The sequence below is a fragment of the Mangifera indica genome, chromosome 10 (assembly GCF_011075055.1).
Source record: "Mangifera indica cultivar Alphonso chromosome 10, CATAS_Mindica_2.1, whole genome shotgun sequence".
Classification (NCBI taxonomy): Eukaryota; Viridiplantae; Streptophyta; class Magnoliopsida; order Sapindales; family Anacardiaceae; genus Mangifera; species Mangifera indica.
The window spans coordinates 5,548,758-5,562,111 of NC_058146.1; the positions used below are offsets into that span (position 1 = coordinate 5,548,758).

Here is a 13,354-nt window from a genome sequence, read left to right on the forward strand (position 1 = left end):
CAAAGGGAATAGTGCCACCATCGGGGCCAAGCAAGGGAACCAATGATGGGACAAACTAAACGACGCGAATTGAAGATTTTTAAGAGCTAATTAGCTTAGTTCTTTTACTACATTTTACATAAAATCCAACATTTGCTTCTTTTATTTGGTAATTGATTATGACTGTATACGCCTTTATCCAATGAGTAAATTTATTTTCCATCCGAAATTTGGGAAATGACAAGTTCTTATCATTTAAATTTGGAAACCATAAATTATCACCTAAAATTTAAAAAAAAATAATGAAAAGATATAAATATCAATTTCATCCAACGACCCTTTTGTCATTTTTGGATTTTCATGCATTTTGCTTCTTTCCACTTACCCTCTGTCTGATCTATAATCTTCGTTCGACCTTTTTTTTAACTCCATGTCGGAGTCTTTCCTTCTTTCCTTGCAATACATGTCAATGACTCGCCCAAATATGTCACTTGTTATCAATCTTCTATTGCAGTTTATACATTGTCGGGAGCTTATTCACTGTGCGGCAGGCAAAAAATTCCTTCGTCATCTCAGGCAAACCATTAACCATGGGTTGCATCTTCATGCTTCCACAACTCTTTCTTTGCATGCCTTCTCTAATGTAGACTAGGCAGGTGATATTGATGACAACAACTCTACTTCTGCTTATGTGGTCTTTCTTGGCATTTATCATGTTGGTTGGTCTTCCAAGAAGCAGATTGAAGCACATCAAAGTGGACTTTCACTTTGTGCGTACTCAGGTTCAAAACAAGCAACTATGTGTAAGACACATTCATGCCGTTGCTTCAAGCAACTATGTGTAATACACATTCAGGTTCAAAACACATCAAAGTGGCCTCAACTGATTTAAATTTTGTAATTCTAGACCCCAAAATCTCTGAATCTACTGCTCATTTACAAGGGTGCTTAACTTTGCACAGCACATTGGCCTAGATGCTGTTGCTTCATTTGGTGCTCATGTTGATGCTCATGACTGTCAGATGTACAGTTCCACTCCTCAGACAGTCGCTTGCTCTGTTATCTAGTGAATTATCCCCGATTTATGAGTAGGGTTCAAGCTCATGTAAGTGGGCAGGTTGTGATTTCCCTTTGAAAATGATCAAATGGGAAGTGTTATCATAACTTGAACAGGAAGTGGGTGTAATATGTGAATGTGCCTGCCTAAGTGATGCTTGGAGATATGTTACCCTACAGTTAAGAGCCACAGCACACTGGTATGCTGATTGCAAGAATTTATGATTTTCTGTCCATGAGGCACACTCAAGTCACCAAGGAGATTGATCGTTATGGGAACATGAAACAAGTGAAGAAATACAATTGATCTGCTTTAAAAAAAAAAAAACAAAGGGTCTCCTTTGGATAGATTTAAACTCATATTGATCTTCATTTTCACCCTGATCTAATATATGGGAACTTTTAGGCAAGGTAACAGTAAAGATCATTATATATTAAGTAAACATCCCATTTTATCTTAAATTAAAGAAAAAAAAAAAAGAAAAAGAACATGAAGAACATTATAAGGTGTTAGGCAATAGATGTTTACCAGTCACTAAATAAGGCTAGAAGGCGGCAGTATCTGTGTAAAATCCACCCTCCAAATGTGCCATCTACAAAATTTGCCTTAGGCAAAAAACAAGAAAATGCAAAACAATTAAAACAACAAAACCATTCCTAAAGCCTCTTTTAAGTTGGGGTAAACTCTTGCAAGAAAGGTCAGGATAGAACATAGGCTCGAATCCATGTTATCAGCATTTCTTCACGATGACAAGGGAGGGAAGTCTTCATCTTTCAAATTGTAGAGAACCGTGCTGCACCAAACCAGCAAAAGTTGAAGTTAGAAAATATCTTCTTCGTTATTATAGATTTCATAAAATTGATAATATCTTACATGTCTTCATCACTTTCAGATGAGTCTTGTTGATTCATTGGATACCCTGGTTTAGAGTTTGAAGTGGCTGAAGCACCGGAATATTTCATCTTCCCCACTGATGAAGACAACCTTAACAGTGGCACTGAGTGTTCATAAGTTCCAAACTTAATACAGACTGTAGCAGAAGGGCAATCCATGCCCTGATCAATCTGACGGTTGGCTTCTGACGGTGCGGGCTTCTTACTGACTGGAAGATGCGGGAATTCTTCCAGTGAAAGATCAAGGGAACAGCCATTTCTATCTTTGTCTGTTTCAGGTAAATCTTCATCCCGAACAGTCTTTCTACATGATTTTGGTGTCTGTACTCGAGTCTTAGAATCAGAATTCCTTATCCTTGCCGATGCATCCTTATCTTTGTAAGAATGATGTGTCTGCAATATTAGTATATTTTGTAATGAATGTTAAAAAGCATTTTTCCCTTCAGGATTTTACAGCCAAACAGGCATAATGCAGATTCAATAAAATGGAAGACTTAAATTAAATTACCATGTCAGGAATATATGTGCCTGTTCCTCGTGATTTTTCCACTGCATCAACATTGAAGGTAGCACCAGATGATCGGGAAACATAAGGATGGCAGAATGGTAGTCTTGGGACAAATACCTCTGTTCCCCATTGATAAAACATATTTCCCTTGCAACGCACAAACTGGCGCAGGCTGTCCCATGCACTTCCATTACGGACTTGAGAAGGTGGTGATGATGGACTCAACGGGAAAGGAATGGGTAAAGTATAATCATGACACCACTGGCCATACAGTAGACCATTATAGTAACCGTTAAAATCTCCACTGAGATCAGATTCTTCATATTTTCCAGTACCAAACACAGAGACAGGAACAAGTGCATCTGGTCTTTGTCCCTTTCCATTCCTTTCCAAAGTGTTCAGAAAGAACTTTTCTAGTCCAATACCGATGCTTTCACCAGGTAGCATAAGGATAGCTCCAAGCCTCTGAGCCCCATGCAAAAGTGCACATCTTATCCGGTGGAAATTTCCTGGGGAAGAGAGTTTGCAAAGAACTTGTATAATTAAAGCTCATGCAAGTACCCTCGCAATTAAAAATAGCAATTAAAAATAAGAAAAAGAGGTAAAAAAACTTGTTCTAGCACAAAACAATATAAATTTCATTAATCAATGTAAGAAGAAACTATCAAGAACTATACACTACGTCTATGTGTAAAAGAACATACTGAAACTTCACTTTATCAGTCAAGATAATCTGTGAATTGGTGAGTCCTCAAGAGCAACAAATTTTGGGCATAGCTCTTGTAAGTTACAGAAAATGACCTAAAACCAAGTCAGTATTGGCTTATGGATCAGCCTACTACTCAAATCACGCCCCTGAAAATTGGATGTGCAGGGAGAATTTCCATTCTTGGCATTATTTGAGTAGCATTGTAAGGATCTTATATCCATTTTTTACTTTGAGTGGGGCTTAGTACTAGCAATGAAGAATTGAATAGTCTTTTCTTAATAGCTTAAGCTTTTAGAATACTTGGTTAGTATTGATTCCTACCTAATATACAGTAGGTAAAAACAATCAAATACCTTTGCTAACACTTCGCCCTAAGTTGTTGTTCTCCTTTAAAGGATCCACTATATTGAGGTGTTTAACAGGAAATTCATGTACTGTAGTTTCTAATGCCTTGATTGGAACAGAATATATTTCCCTGCATCTCTTCAGAAATTCCTGACTGAGCAGTAATTCATCTCTATCATTTCCTGGAGTGTCTGCTGCAACACGTAAAGGGAGAAAGATCTTGAGCAAGCATATCAACCATTTAGAATATTTTTGAACTCTATTTATAACTACCCTACCAACGATTTTGGGAAGAGAAGATATGGCAACTGGACCATTTATACTGACACAGTAATTGTCCCAATCAAATGTGCTGTAATAGTCCAAAAATCTATGCAGGACCTGCAAACAGAACGAAGAGTTTGTATCATTTCATGCACTGACAGAACCGCATAAATATTCTGAAACATGAAGAACTCACAGCTAAAGGACCACATAACGATGAATGAAAGATATTGAAGATGCACAAAACCAGCATTTCTAATGCATATGTTGAAATTAAGCCATAATGGGCACCAAGAATTCGGCTCTCATAATAGCACCAGGCTTTGATCAAGATAATGCTTCGTTTGAAAAGATGGTCATTCCCAATAAGTTCATCAACCTGCTTAAAAGAAGCAAGACATTGCAGTTTAATAATTGCCACTATGCCAATATAGTAATTTATTGAAAAATGCAAGAAAGAGGAAAAAACACTAACATTAATTATAGAACCTGACTTATGAAAGGGGAAAAAGAATAAAATGCAGAAAAAGAACAGAATGCTATAGATCAATCTGATATTATTTCCCTATCAAATGAATGTTACATGCATACATTGTAATGATAAGGGTTTTTACAAACAATTTTTTTTCAATATATATTCACTTGCTGCTCCTTTATGCATGTGATTGACATAAGCCTAGATATTATTCTTAAAATAATGAGATATGACAAAAAATCTGAGGCAGGTCTGATATGAATGTGCAATTAGGCTAGCTTAGGAATAAGTAAAAATTTACCTGCTCAAGAAAGCATAATGCAGATAGCCCTGCCATTTGATTGAAAGAAATATCCACCGGTATATCTTTCACACTGCATTTTATAACGTTAACCTGCCATCAAATTCCCAAAATTAAATTATGAAGACGAAACCTTTTATGATTACATGAAAATTAAAGCAATGTGAATACTTAAAACAAGAAAGGGGTATAGCATTTAATATACTTCTAACGAAGACAAAATATTGAAAGCTTGTATCTTGCCAACTAGAAAGGAACAGTGACTGATAATTGGTTGTCAAATGGAAACTTTTTAACTCATAGACTGTGGACTGAAAGATCAGATCATGTCCATACGCATGCAGTTTCAAACACCACAATTCATAAAACTAGACATGAGAGCAAAGTTTCATTTTGTGCCTATCTTAAATTAATCATAATTTTCACATCTAGTTATCAACAACTAAGTTGAAGTGGTTGGAAATGTGCATACATGGACATAGAGAATCATAGCTGCATGATAATAGTTGATATGACAAACCATCATACAAGAGGAGTCCTAGAATTTTCATCAAACTCCATCACTCATATTTTCATTGATTTACTATGAAACCATTCCAAATTTTGTGCATGTCTCAGCCAGTAAACATTTTGCATTTTAAAGTTTACAGCAAAATAAATCAGTCCTAGTGGGAATAACTGAAATTAAAATTAAAAAAACCAACAAAAAATTAGTGCAACAGTTTGACAAAAGGTATTCTATGGTGCCAACACATAAGTTAACAATAAACTGAGTTATAAAGTCAACACTTTTAAATGTCGGTATGTATGGTGCCAACACGAGTTCACAATAAATTAGGTCATGAAGTCATCACTTAAGTGGAGAAAGATTGAAGCTAAGAAAGCTAAACCTGTGCGCGAACATATTGAACATCATTAACTTGGAATTCAGAGTCAAGCTCTTCACTTTCAAAGACTCTGCAGACATCATTAGCCAAGTCCTCTTCTACATTTTGATGGCTAACCACAGTCAAATCGATATCACCATCAGGAAGATAGGTTTTCAGTGGTACCGAGCCAAATGGGAATACCTGTTAAGAAGTGCAAGGCAATGAAAGAACTTCACAGTAGTTGAAGGTCAGAAAATTTAATCCTATGTACAGACTGAAATAGATTGGACCTTTCGTTCACTCAATTCCTTTTATTATTATTAGTTTTTTTTTTTTGAAAAAAAGGAAACTATAAACTTTCTATTGACATAAAAAGGAGGTGAGGACAAGCAATTTTTAACCAAATGTCTCGAGAGTTCTTTTAACTTTGTGAATGTAGTGAACTATAAAACATTGGCCATCCAACAAACAGATGAGCCATCCATCTCAAAATGATTGACGCTGGCATTCAAAACCAAAAAGCAACAGGCAACAATCTCTGTGAATATGCTATCATGAATTCAGAAGGCAAAGGGACCTCATTCATAACCATGCCTGCTCATGTCATCAATAAATAAGAAAACCTAAATTTTCACTAATATTTCATTGAAAAAACAGATACAGATGCACAATGTTTTTTCAGGCAACACGTCTATTTCAACTTCCTATTAAGCAGTAACATCACAACAAATGAAAAAGAACACAAGCAAGCATGCCAGTTGTTTCATTGAAATAGAAAATCATATAAAGTAACAAGATAGCTGCTTTTTCCTTAAAAAGGAGTGCCTACAGCAAAACAAACTGTTTAGATGGGATTCCACTGATATCACATCGAGAAGGAAATACCCAGAGATTATATGAAATCCTCACCAATCAATGAACACAATGCACATTTTAAACCCTTGAAAGAAAGCTGAAGATCCTGAAATAACAGTTACAGTATTCAAAAGTCCTTAAACTAACAATACTAATTGAAATGGTAAAAACTTTCATGAGATTCCAATTTATATGGTAGCCTTTTAGCTGCTCTAGAAGGAAATTTCAGAAATGGACTTGCCTCAATCATGAACTTCTAGGATGCTTATATGTATATTTTAGAAAGATCCACCATAATAAAACCATTAGGAGAATGAACTAGAAATTTCTATTTACCTAATTTAAACGACCAATGAGCCAGCAAAGTACATTAAAGAAAAGGAAATCAAAGGTACCACTATATTTGGAAAAATTGACAAGTTTTAAGAATCCAGAAAGTAGGATGCAATAATTCTCACCTCAACTCCATAATAACTATTTATCAGTCGCCGAAGATAATCAATGATCCCCTTCCTTTTTTGCTCAGAAACTAGAGCAGGTTGAATAACACACAAAATCTCCTGGATCCTTTCCTCAGCCATCAGCCAGAGCTCAGCATCAATAGCCAATGGGTGTTGATTAGGTGAAGAGGACAGAGATGAGAAAGAGATTAAAGAGGACGAAGTTGATGAACTCTCTTGAAGATCTTCCATAACTATGAAAGCTGAAATTTCCAGCATTGAGGAAGGAAACCTAGGACTGCTCACCAACACAATGCCCTATTCTTGCATTCATCTGATCACATAGAGACAACAATAAGAAATTTTTGGAAGTAGAAATTCAAAACAACAAAAGAGCATTCAGAAGACACTAGAATTTGTGAGTGAAGAGGATAAGACGACACTATAAACAGGTGAAATTTTGAACAGATGATGGGAAATTACAAATGTTGATAAAGCAGTGGAACATAATCTAGCATATGCCGAATTTGCTCAGAGATAAGAAGCAAATTAGCTCCTTTCCGTAGGTTACAACAAAATAGGTCCAAAATACTTCCGTATTTGTTCAACCTCTAATACTGTTTTCAACACAATCCCTCACATAAAGCAAAAAATTTGTTCAAATAATTAAAAAGTTTAAAATCAATAATAAAGAAAAATCAGGCTATATGGACAGTATGGATAATTGTCCTTCAAGCACAAGGGCAATATAGTGAGGATATGTATAAAAGAGAAGAAAAAAGTAGATCTTTAGGAGAAAATTAGAGGCAAGACTCTGAGCTTCAAAGCGAGAATAGTTAAGTACAGAGGTGATATTAACAAGAAAGGAAAGGAGAATACTTTTCCTTTCTTTCTTATGCTTTTTGATTGTTTCCCTTAAACGGATGCTTTTAAAAGGGGATTTGGTAGACAAAAACAACAGAAGTGAGACAAAGAAAACAAAACAGATAAATAAGAAAGAATGTTTATATTGCTGCAGAAGGTACCTCACTTTTGAACAGAAATGTCCTTAACAACACAGAGTAATGCCCAACTCTTCTCAATTTTGCAGAGCTTCTCTTCAAGAGATGCAATCCTCCTTAATTAATGAGTCATGCAGTAATAGATTGGAGGTAATGAGGTCATATTAGTAAAGTTTTCCACTTTTCCACATAATCATAACTAGCATTAATGATAGTAAGTTTATTTTTAGCAATTTCTCATATAAGCCTCCCAAATTCTCATCAAATTAATTCAGATTTTTAGATATCTAAAATTGGATGATACTCTTGATTACTAAATCTGAGCCTCCTTTCCTGATAATAATTTTTAATTGAATGGATGTTAAAATGAGTCTCATTTACAAAATATTGACCTGGAATGGTGTGGACTTTTCCAGAAAATGAGCAATAGAATCTGTTCATCATTAATGAAATTAACTGTAAAGTTAGGCAGGTGCAAATAATTCCAGGCCAATGCTACTTTCAGCAAACTAAGTAGCTGATAGGCAGTCAACAGCACTCAGATAACGTACACTCCAGGTTTTCTATGCACATACAATAATAAACCATGAAAACAAACCTGCTAATAGAATAATACACCAATTTTCAGTCTCTTCTTACACTAAATTTAGAGCTGTCTCAAAAGAAGCTAACTTTTTTCTACATCAAGCATTGTAGGTTCAAAACTGAAAACGAAAATCTTTCCATTCAAGCACAACTTCCCAACCACATGTGGTAGGTGAAATGGCACACATGTTAGACTATGGTCTCCAATTGTTACAATTACTTAACGAAATAATAACTCTTTCATGGCAACCTTTGAAAGCAATTCTCGGGGCTCAAAATTTGTTTATTATTCTCTATCCACTGAGGAATAGGATCTAGTCTCCACAGTCAGTAGACCTTTCTCTTTTATGAATGTGTCAGATTATGGTGCTCCTAGTTTAGCTGCCGTTACAGTACCATGATTGGTTATATCAGTATCCGGTATTGACTCCTTTAGTACAGGTAATGCTTTTGGAGTATTGAATATACTAATGTACTGTTATTTTCAGTGATCAGTGCTATTTATTAATCATTTTCTCCACATATAGAACATTGTTAATAAGTAAAACTATTACTAAGCAACCACAGTTTGATGTTGTTTGTTGATTATTTTTCTTGCTACCTGTTTAAAACTACATTTCACACTTCAGTGTAACGCTAAAGATAGGAAGTGTCAGTCAAAAGAGTTTCTAACTTTTTTTTACCTACTGAGATTTAAATGTCCCAGTTTAGCACTATGTCAAATCTAAAGAGGGAAACTAAACAGTCCTAAGATTGTTGCCAAATTCTTTTACAGAAACTCACACATGATTTGTGAACACTACTTGCAAAATAAACATCTATGAAGTAAAACACAAAGTAAGAGACAAAAATACATAAATATTGATGATATGTGTGGTCCGACCAGAAGTTGTTAACATCAAAATCATATTTATCTAACAAAAAATGGGCCAAAAATAACTCCTCCATGCTCCTATAGGTGTTAAGATGTTAGCAATCCGTGCAAACTTATTAATCCCACACAAGTAGTAAAACAACCAAGTAGGAAAAATAATAAACTGGGCTAAACATAATATTGGTATATGTGAATAATAGTAATCATAGTTGTTAAAAGCGTGTTTTAAGCGCACTTAGACGAGAGACTTCTCAAGGCAATAGGTCCACTACCTCTAGACACGTAAGGCGAGCAAAAGTTTTAAAGCACAACTTAAATGCACTTTTGTTACGCTTTAGAAGAAGTGAAAAGCACACTTTCAAACCAAAATCTTTTCTTTTTTAAGTCTAACTCTAAGTTTATATATAAAGATAAAGAGGTTTTAGAATACAACTCCTCTGATGAAAAAAAATGATTTGATAAAGCAATTGATGAAATGGGAAATGAAAAATTTGATGATGAGAAAGAAGATATGACCTTCGATGATGAAGATGAAAACTTGGATTTCAATTAAAATACATATTTGATAAAAATTTATATAGATTGAAGGGTTTTTATATTCTTTCATGTTTTATTACAAACATTTATTTGTGCTTTTGAGACTTTATCTATGATATTATGTTTTGGTATTTGAGTTATTAATCTCTATTAATTTTATTTTTTTATCGTTTTTGGTCCAAAAGCAATGTCTTCACTTTGCTTTTTTCGCTTAGGCGATGGGACCCCTCATCGCTTTTAGGCGTTTTTCGCTTTTAACAACTATGATAGTGATAAACAAATAGTTCTAGCAATAAACAGGTGTCAGTCGTCCCTTGAAAATTAGAGGTACCCATCCTCCCAAGGCAGAAGTCTCCCTCAAACATTCTCACCAAATTTTTCCTCCCTTTCCCTCAAAATGTTGCCTATTTTATTCTTTCATATCCTAAAATCCGATCTTGATTCAACTCTATTAAAATTTTTGATTTCTTAATACTAATTCAATCATAATTTTTCCTTATTCAAATATTATCATAATCTTTAATTATCATCATAATCCTTAATTAGAAATTCAATTCCATTATTTTCATTCCTATCTTAATTTTATTACTATCTGCTCCTTTGAGAACCATCTTACTCTCAAGGTAGATTTCACCTACCTCGACAGAAATGTATACAATTAAGTTTCAGTGGTTAGGTTTCGACGAAGTTTATCGTCTAACGTCAAAATTTATTGATATTCCGTTTTGAAACAAAATTGAGTTTGTGTGCTTCGTCATCAAAAGCCTCCAATATTGCCAGAGTTCCTTCTTTGTCGCCGTCATTAAAAGGCGATACCTTTAAGTCCTTCATATGCTACTATTATTCCAAAGCCTCTAGCCAAACAATCCAAACTAAAGTCTATGGTGTCCAACTTATCTATCATTATCCCCATAGCTTTGATGCACAATTAATGTTGGCAACAAAAGGTATCAACTCCTCCTAGGGTTGTAGCCTCCCAATCAACAAAAAGTTGTCAAAACCTTATACAATATTTTTTTCTTCTCCTCAATCTAGCTACCCCTATTTATTCTTCCAATATCCATTCTTATTATCATAATCTTCAAATTCAAGTATCATCCTAATAAAATATATTATCTTGATGAAATATTTTCTTTATTATTATTATTATTTTTTGGTAAGTTATTATTATTATTATTAGTATCTAATCCAAACATTACCCGACACGCAATATGGAAAATTTGAAAAGTTTTTTTCTATTTATTTTTATGTTTTTACACACCCATTTTGATGACCTTTTTTATTATATTTTTCTACTCAATTTGAAAAAAAAAAAAAAAAACCCACCTATTTTTTCATTAGTCAAGCTACCACTAGTGATCGAAAGAGTCAATCTCGTGCTATCCACCATCATAGGAAACACAACTCTGGCACCCTCCACCATCGAGAACACACCAAAAACTTCAAATCCAACTTCAATCTTGTCATCTCCCTCAACTATCGACATCACCTCGACCACTTTTGGATTAGATTGGTCACCTCCATCACCAAAATAGTCTTTCCCAAACCAAACGAACATTCCATAGCTTAATCATGTCAACTTTTGAAAAACCCTTCTATCTGACCTCAATCTCTTCCCTTCCCACGACTTTCTCGTTAAACAACGATGATGGTGGTTGTGGTAGCAAATCCTTTCATTCCTTCAGACTCCCTTTTGTTATCTTAAATCTATTGGCCAAATTATCCAATTTGATAGCAACTCGTGCAAACTAATCAATCCCACGCAACAAGCAAAACTAATGAACAGGAAAAATAATGAATTAAACCTAATAAAATTTTGAAATGTGTGAATAATAGCGATAATAAAAAGATAATAATTCTAGCAACAAAGAGGTGTTAATCCTCTTTGGGCAATTAGAGGTGCTCTTCCTCCCAAGGTAAAAGCCTCCCTCAAATGTACTCACCAAAATTTTCCTTGTTTTTCTCTTAGTTTGTTGCCCCTTTTATCCCCTCATATCTTAAAATTCTTTCATAATTCAAACTCTATTAAAATCCTTGATTACCTAATACTAATTCAATTATAATCTTTCCTCATTCAAAATCTTTCTTTATTCAAATATTATCATAATCTTTAATTAATAATTCTATCTCATTATTTCCATTATAATCCTAATCCTATCACAATATGGTGCATATATGCCCTCAACATGATCAATTATAAACTTTGGAAAATTAATTTTGAATTTGTTCAACAAAAGCTTAGGGCATTAAGATGGAGTGTCTTAATGAAAACTGAAATTGAGAATAGTGGAATATACAAACTTTTATCTCAATACTCAAAATATTTTGATTGATTTTCCTGGCGAATGCAGGTTTTATAAAGTTTATTAAGGACTAAATTCTATCTAGATGGTAAATATCATTTATACTCTAAGCACAAGAAGTATACCGTACAAGTTTTCTTGTCATAGGATGCAGCAAATAAGTTATAAAAAAATGATGTTTGTACGGATGCAATCCTGCACTTTCAGCGCCAGTATTACATCCATAGTATTAATTCAAGCCTCATAATTTGGAATTGGCATACAGGATACTAGGCTGCTCTATATTCAAAGATTAGTTCTACATTTGTCATTGGACACTCTACCACACATTGACATTTAGAATATTATTCGTATGGTAAAACCAGACAATAGTTATAGTTTGACCTGGGTAAAATTTTCTTCCTTTGGCAGGAAATATTCTACATAAAATCTTGAGAGTATAATATGCCAAAATACAGTGTATTCATCTCAATCTTCAGTGCAGTAGATACAGCAGAAGTCTTACAGATTCAATGTAAGAGCTTTCATGAAAATCAAAGATTTACCTTGATGAGCATCCAGATCGCTGCTTTCTTCTCTTCGGTTTTGCCTGCTTTGTTCAAAGCTCAAAACCTCCGTGAACTCCCTGCCCTCAAACAAGTAAAAGAACAACTTGTAGTGGCACAACATCTGTCTGGATAAATCTAATTAAAGATGAATATTTCACAAGAAAGACAACAGAAAACCCTAATCCCCTCAAAACACAAACCCCAGAAATTAAAGAACCTCTAGAAAAGTTCCAACCCAATTAAAAAAATATTATAGTTAGAAAACTTCAAAAGGATTATCAATTTAATACTGTAATTCAAACATCCTTATCCAATTACTGTAGTGGCAACTACAGGAGAAAGAAAAATACGTTAACCACCACGTATAAAAGCCCGGGAAAATGACTTAAACACCCAACAATTTTCCCGCCATTTTTACTCTGGCACCCAAAACCCTCACACTGTCCCCTTCTCCATTCCTCCATAACCCATCATCCAAACCACAAAATCCTTACCATAAACTCCCATGTTCTCACAAAACTCCATGCTGCAAATCGCCAATCCTCACAACTGACCACAACTAATTACCCAATTCCCAAAGCCCTAATCCTAAACCCTTATATTCAAGCCAAGGTCCAAACTTTAACCCAGCAATTATCAAAAAAATAACTCAAATTCACTTACCAAAGCGAAAGGTGTCTACAGTTGGTGACCGAAGTTATCTCCTTTCGCCATGAGAGCGCCACGGGGCGTGACCTCGGCGTGCTCTCAGCAACAATTCACAAGCAGCCTAAGGGACAATCACGTATGCTTGATGCCATGTGTGGGTGCA

General features: G+C 34.7%; 1 protein-coding gene across 8 annotated transcripts; it reads right to left on the reverse strand.

The window, feature by feature from the left end:
* Positions 1 to 1,526: 1,526 nt before the first annotated feature.
* Positions 1,527 to 13,338, reverse strand: LOC123228201. 8 transcript variants are annotated; one of them, XM_044653505.1, is made up of 12 exons: positions 13,207 to 13,338; positions 12,541 to 12,620; positions 7,721 to 7,812; positions 6,714 to 7,029; positions 5,422 to 5,601; positions 4,532 to 4,624; positions 3,952 to 4,134; positions 3,770 to 3,872; positions 3,500 to 3,685; positions 2,438 to 2,946; positions 1,910 to 2,322; positions 1,527 to 1,829 (listed from the first exon to the last, which is right to left on the reverse strand). In XM_044653505.1, the coding sequence occupies exons 4-12, from the start codon at positions 6,972 to 6,974 to the stop codon at positions 1,778 to 1,780; spliced, it is 1,980 nt and encodes a 659-aa protein (XP_044509440.1). In that variant the 5' UTR covers positions 6,975 to 7,029; positions 7,721 to 7,812; positions 12,541 to 12,620; positions 13,207 to 13,338; the 3' UTR covers positions 1,527 to 1,777. The 8 variants fall into 8 exon arrangements, with proteins under 8 accessions (XP_044509440.1, XP_044509441.1, XP_044509442.1 ...); XM_044653506.1 differs by lacking the exon at positions 13,207 to 13,338 and adding an exon at positions 8,089 to 8,129 and having other exon boundaries at positions 12,541 to 12,761; XM_044653507.1 differs by lacking the exon at positions 7,721 to 7,812.
* Between the last annotated feature and the right edge of the window lie 16 nt (positions 13,339 to 13,354).

Coding starts and splice junctions, on each gene's coding strand:
- LOC123228201 (XM_044653507.1), bottom strand. CDS start 6,974: ATGCTGGAAATTTCAGCTTTCATAGTTATGGAAGATCTTCAAGAGAGT. Junction 4,135..4,531: donor CATTATGCTTTCTTGAGCAG/GTAAATTTTTAC, acceptor TCTTTTAAGCAG/GTTGATGAACTTATTGGGAA. Junction 1,830..1,909: donor TCTGAAAGTGATGAAGACAT/GTAAGATATTAT, acceptor GGTTTGGTGCAG/CACGGTTCTCTACAATTTGA.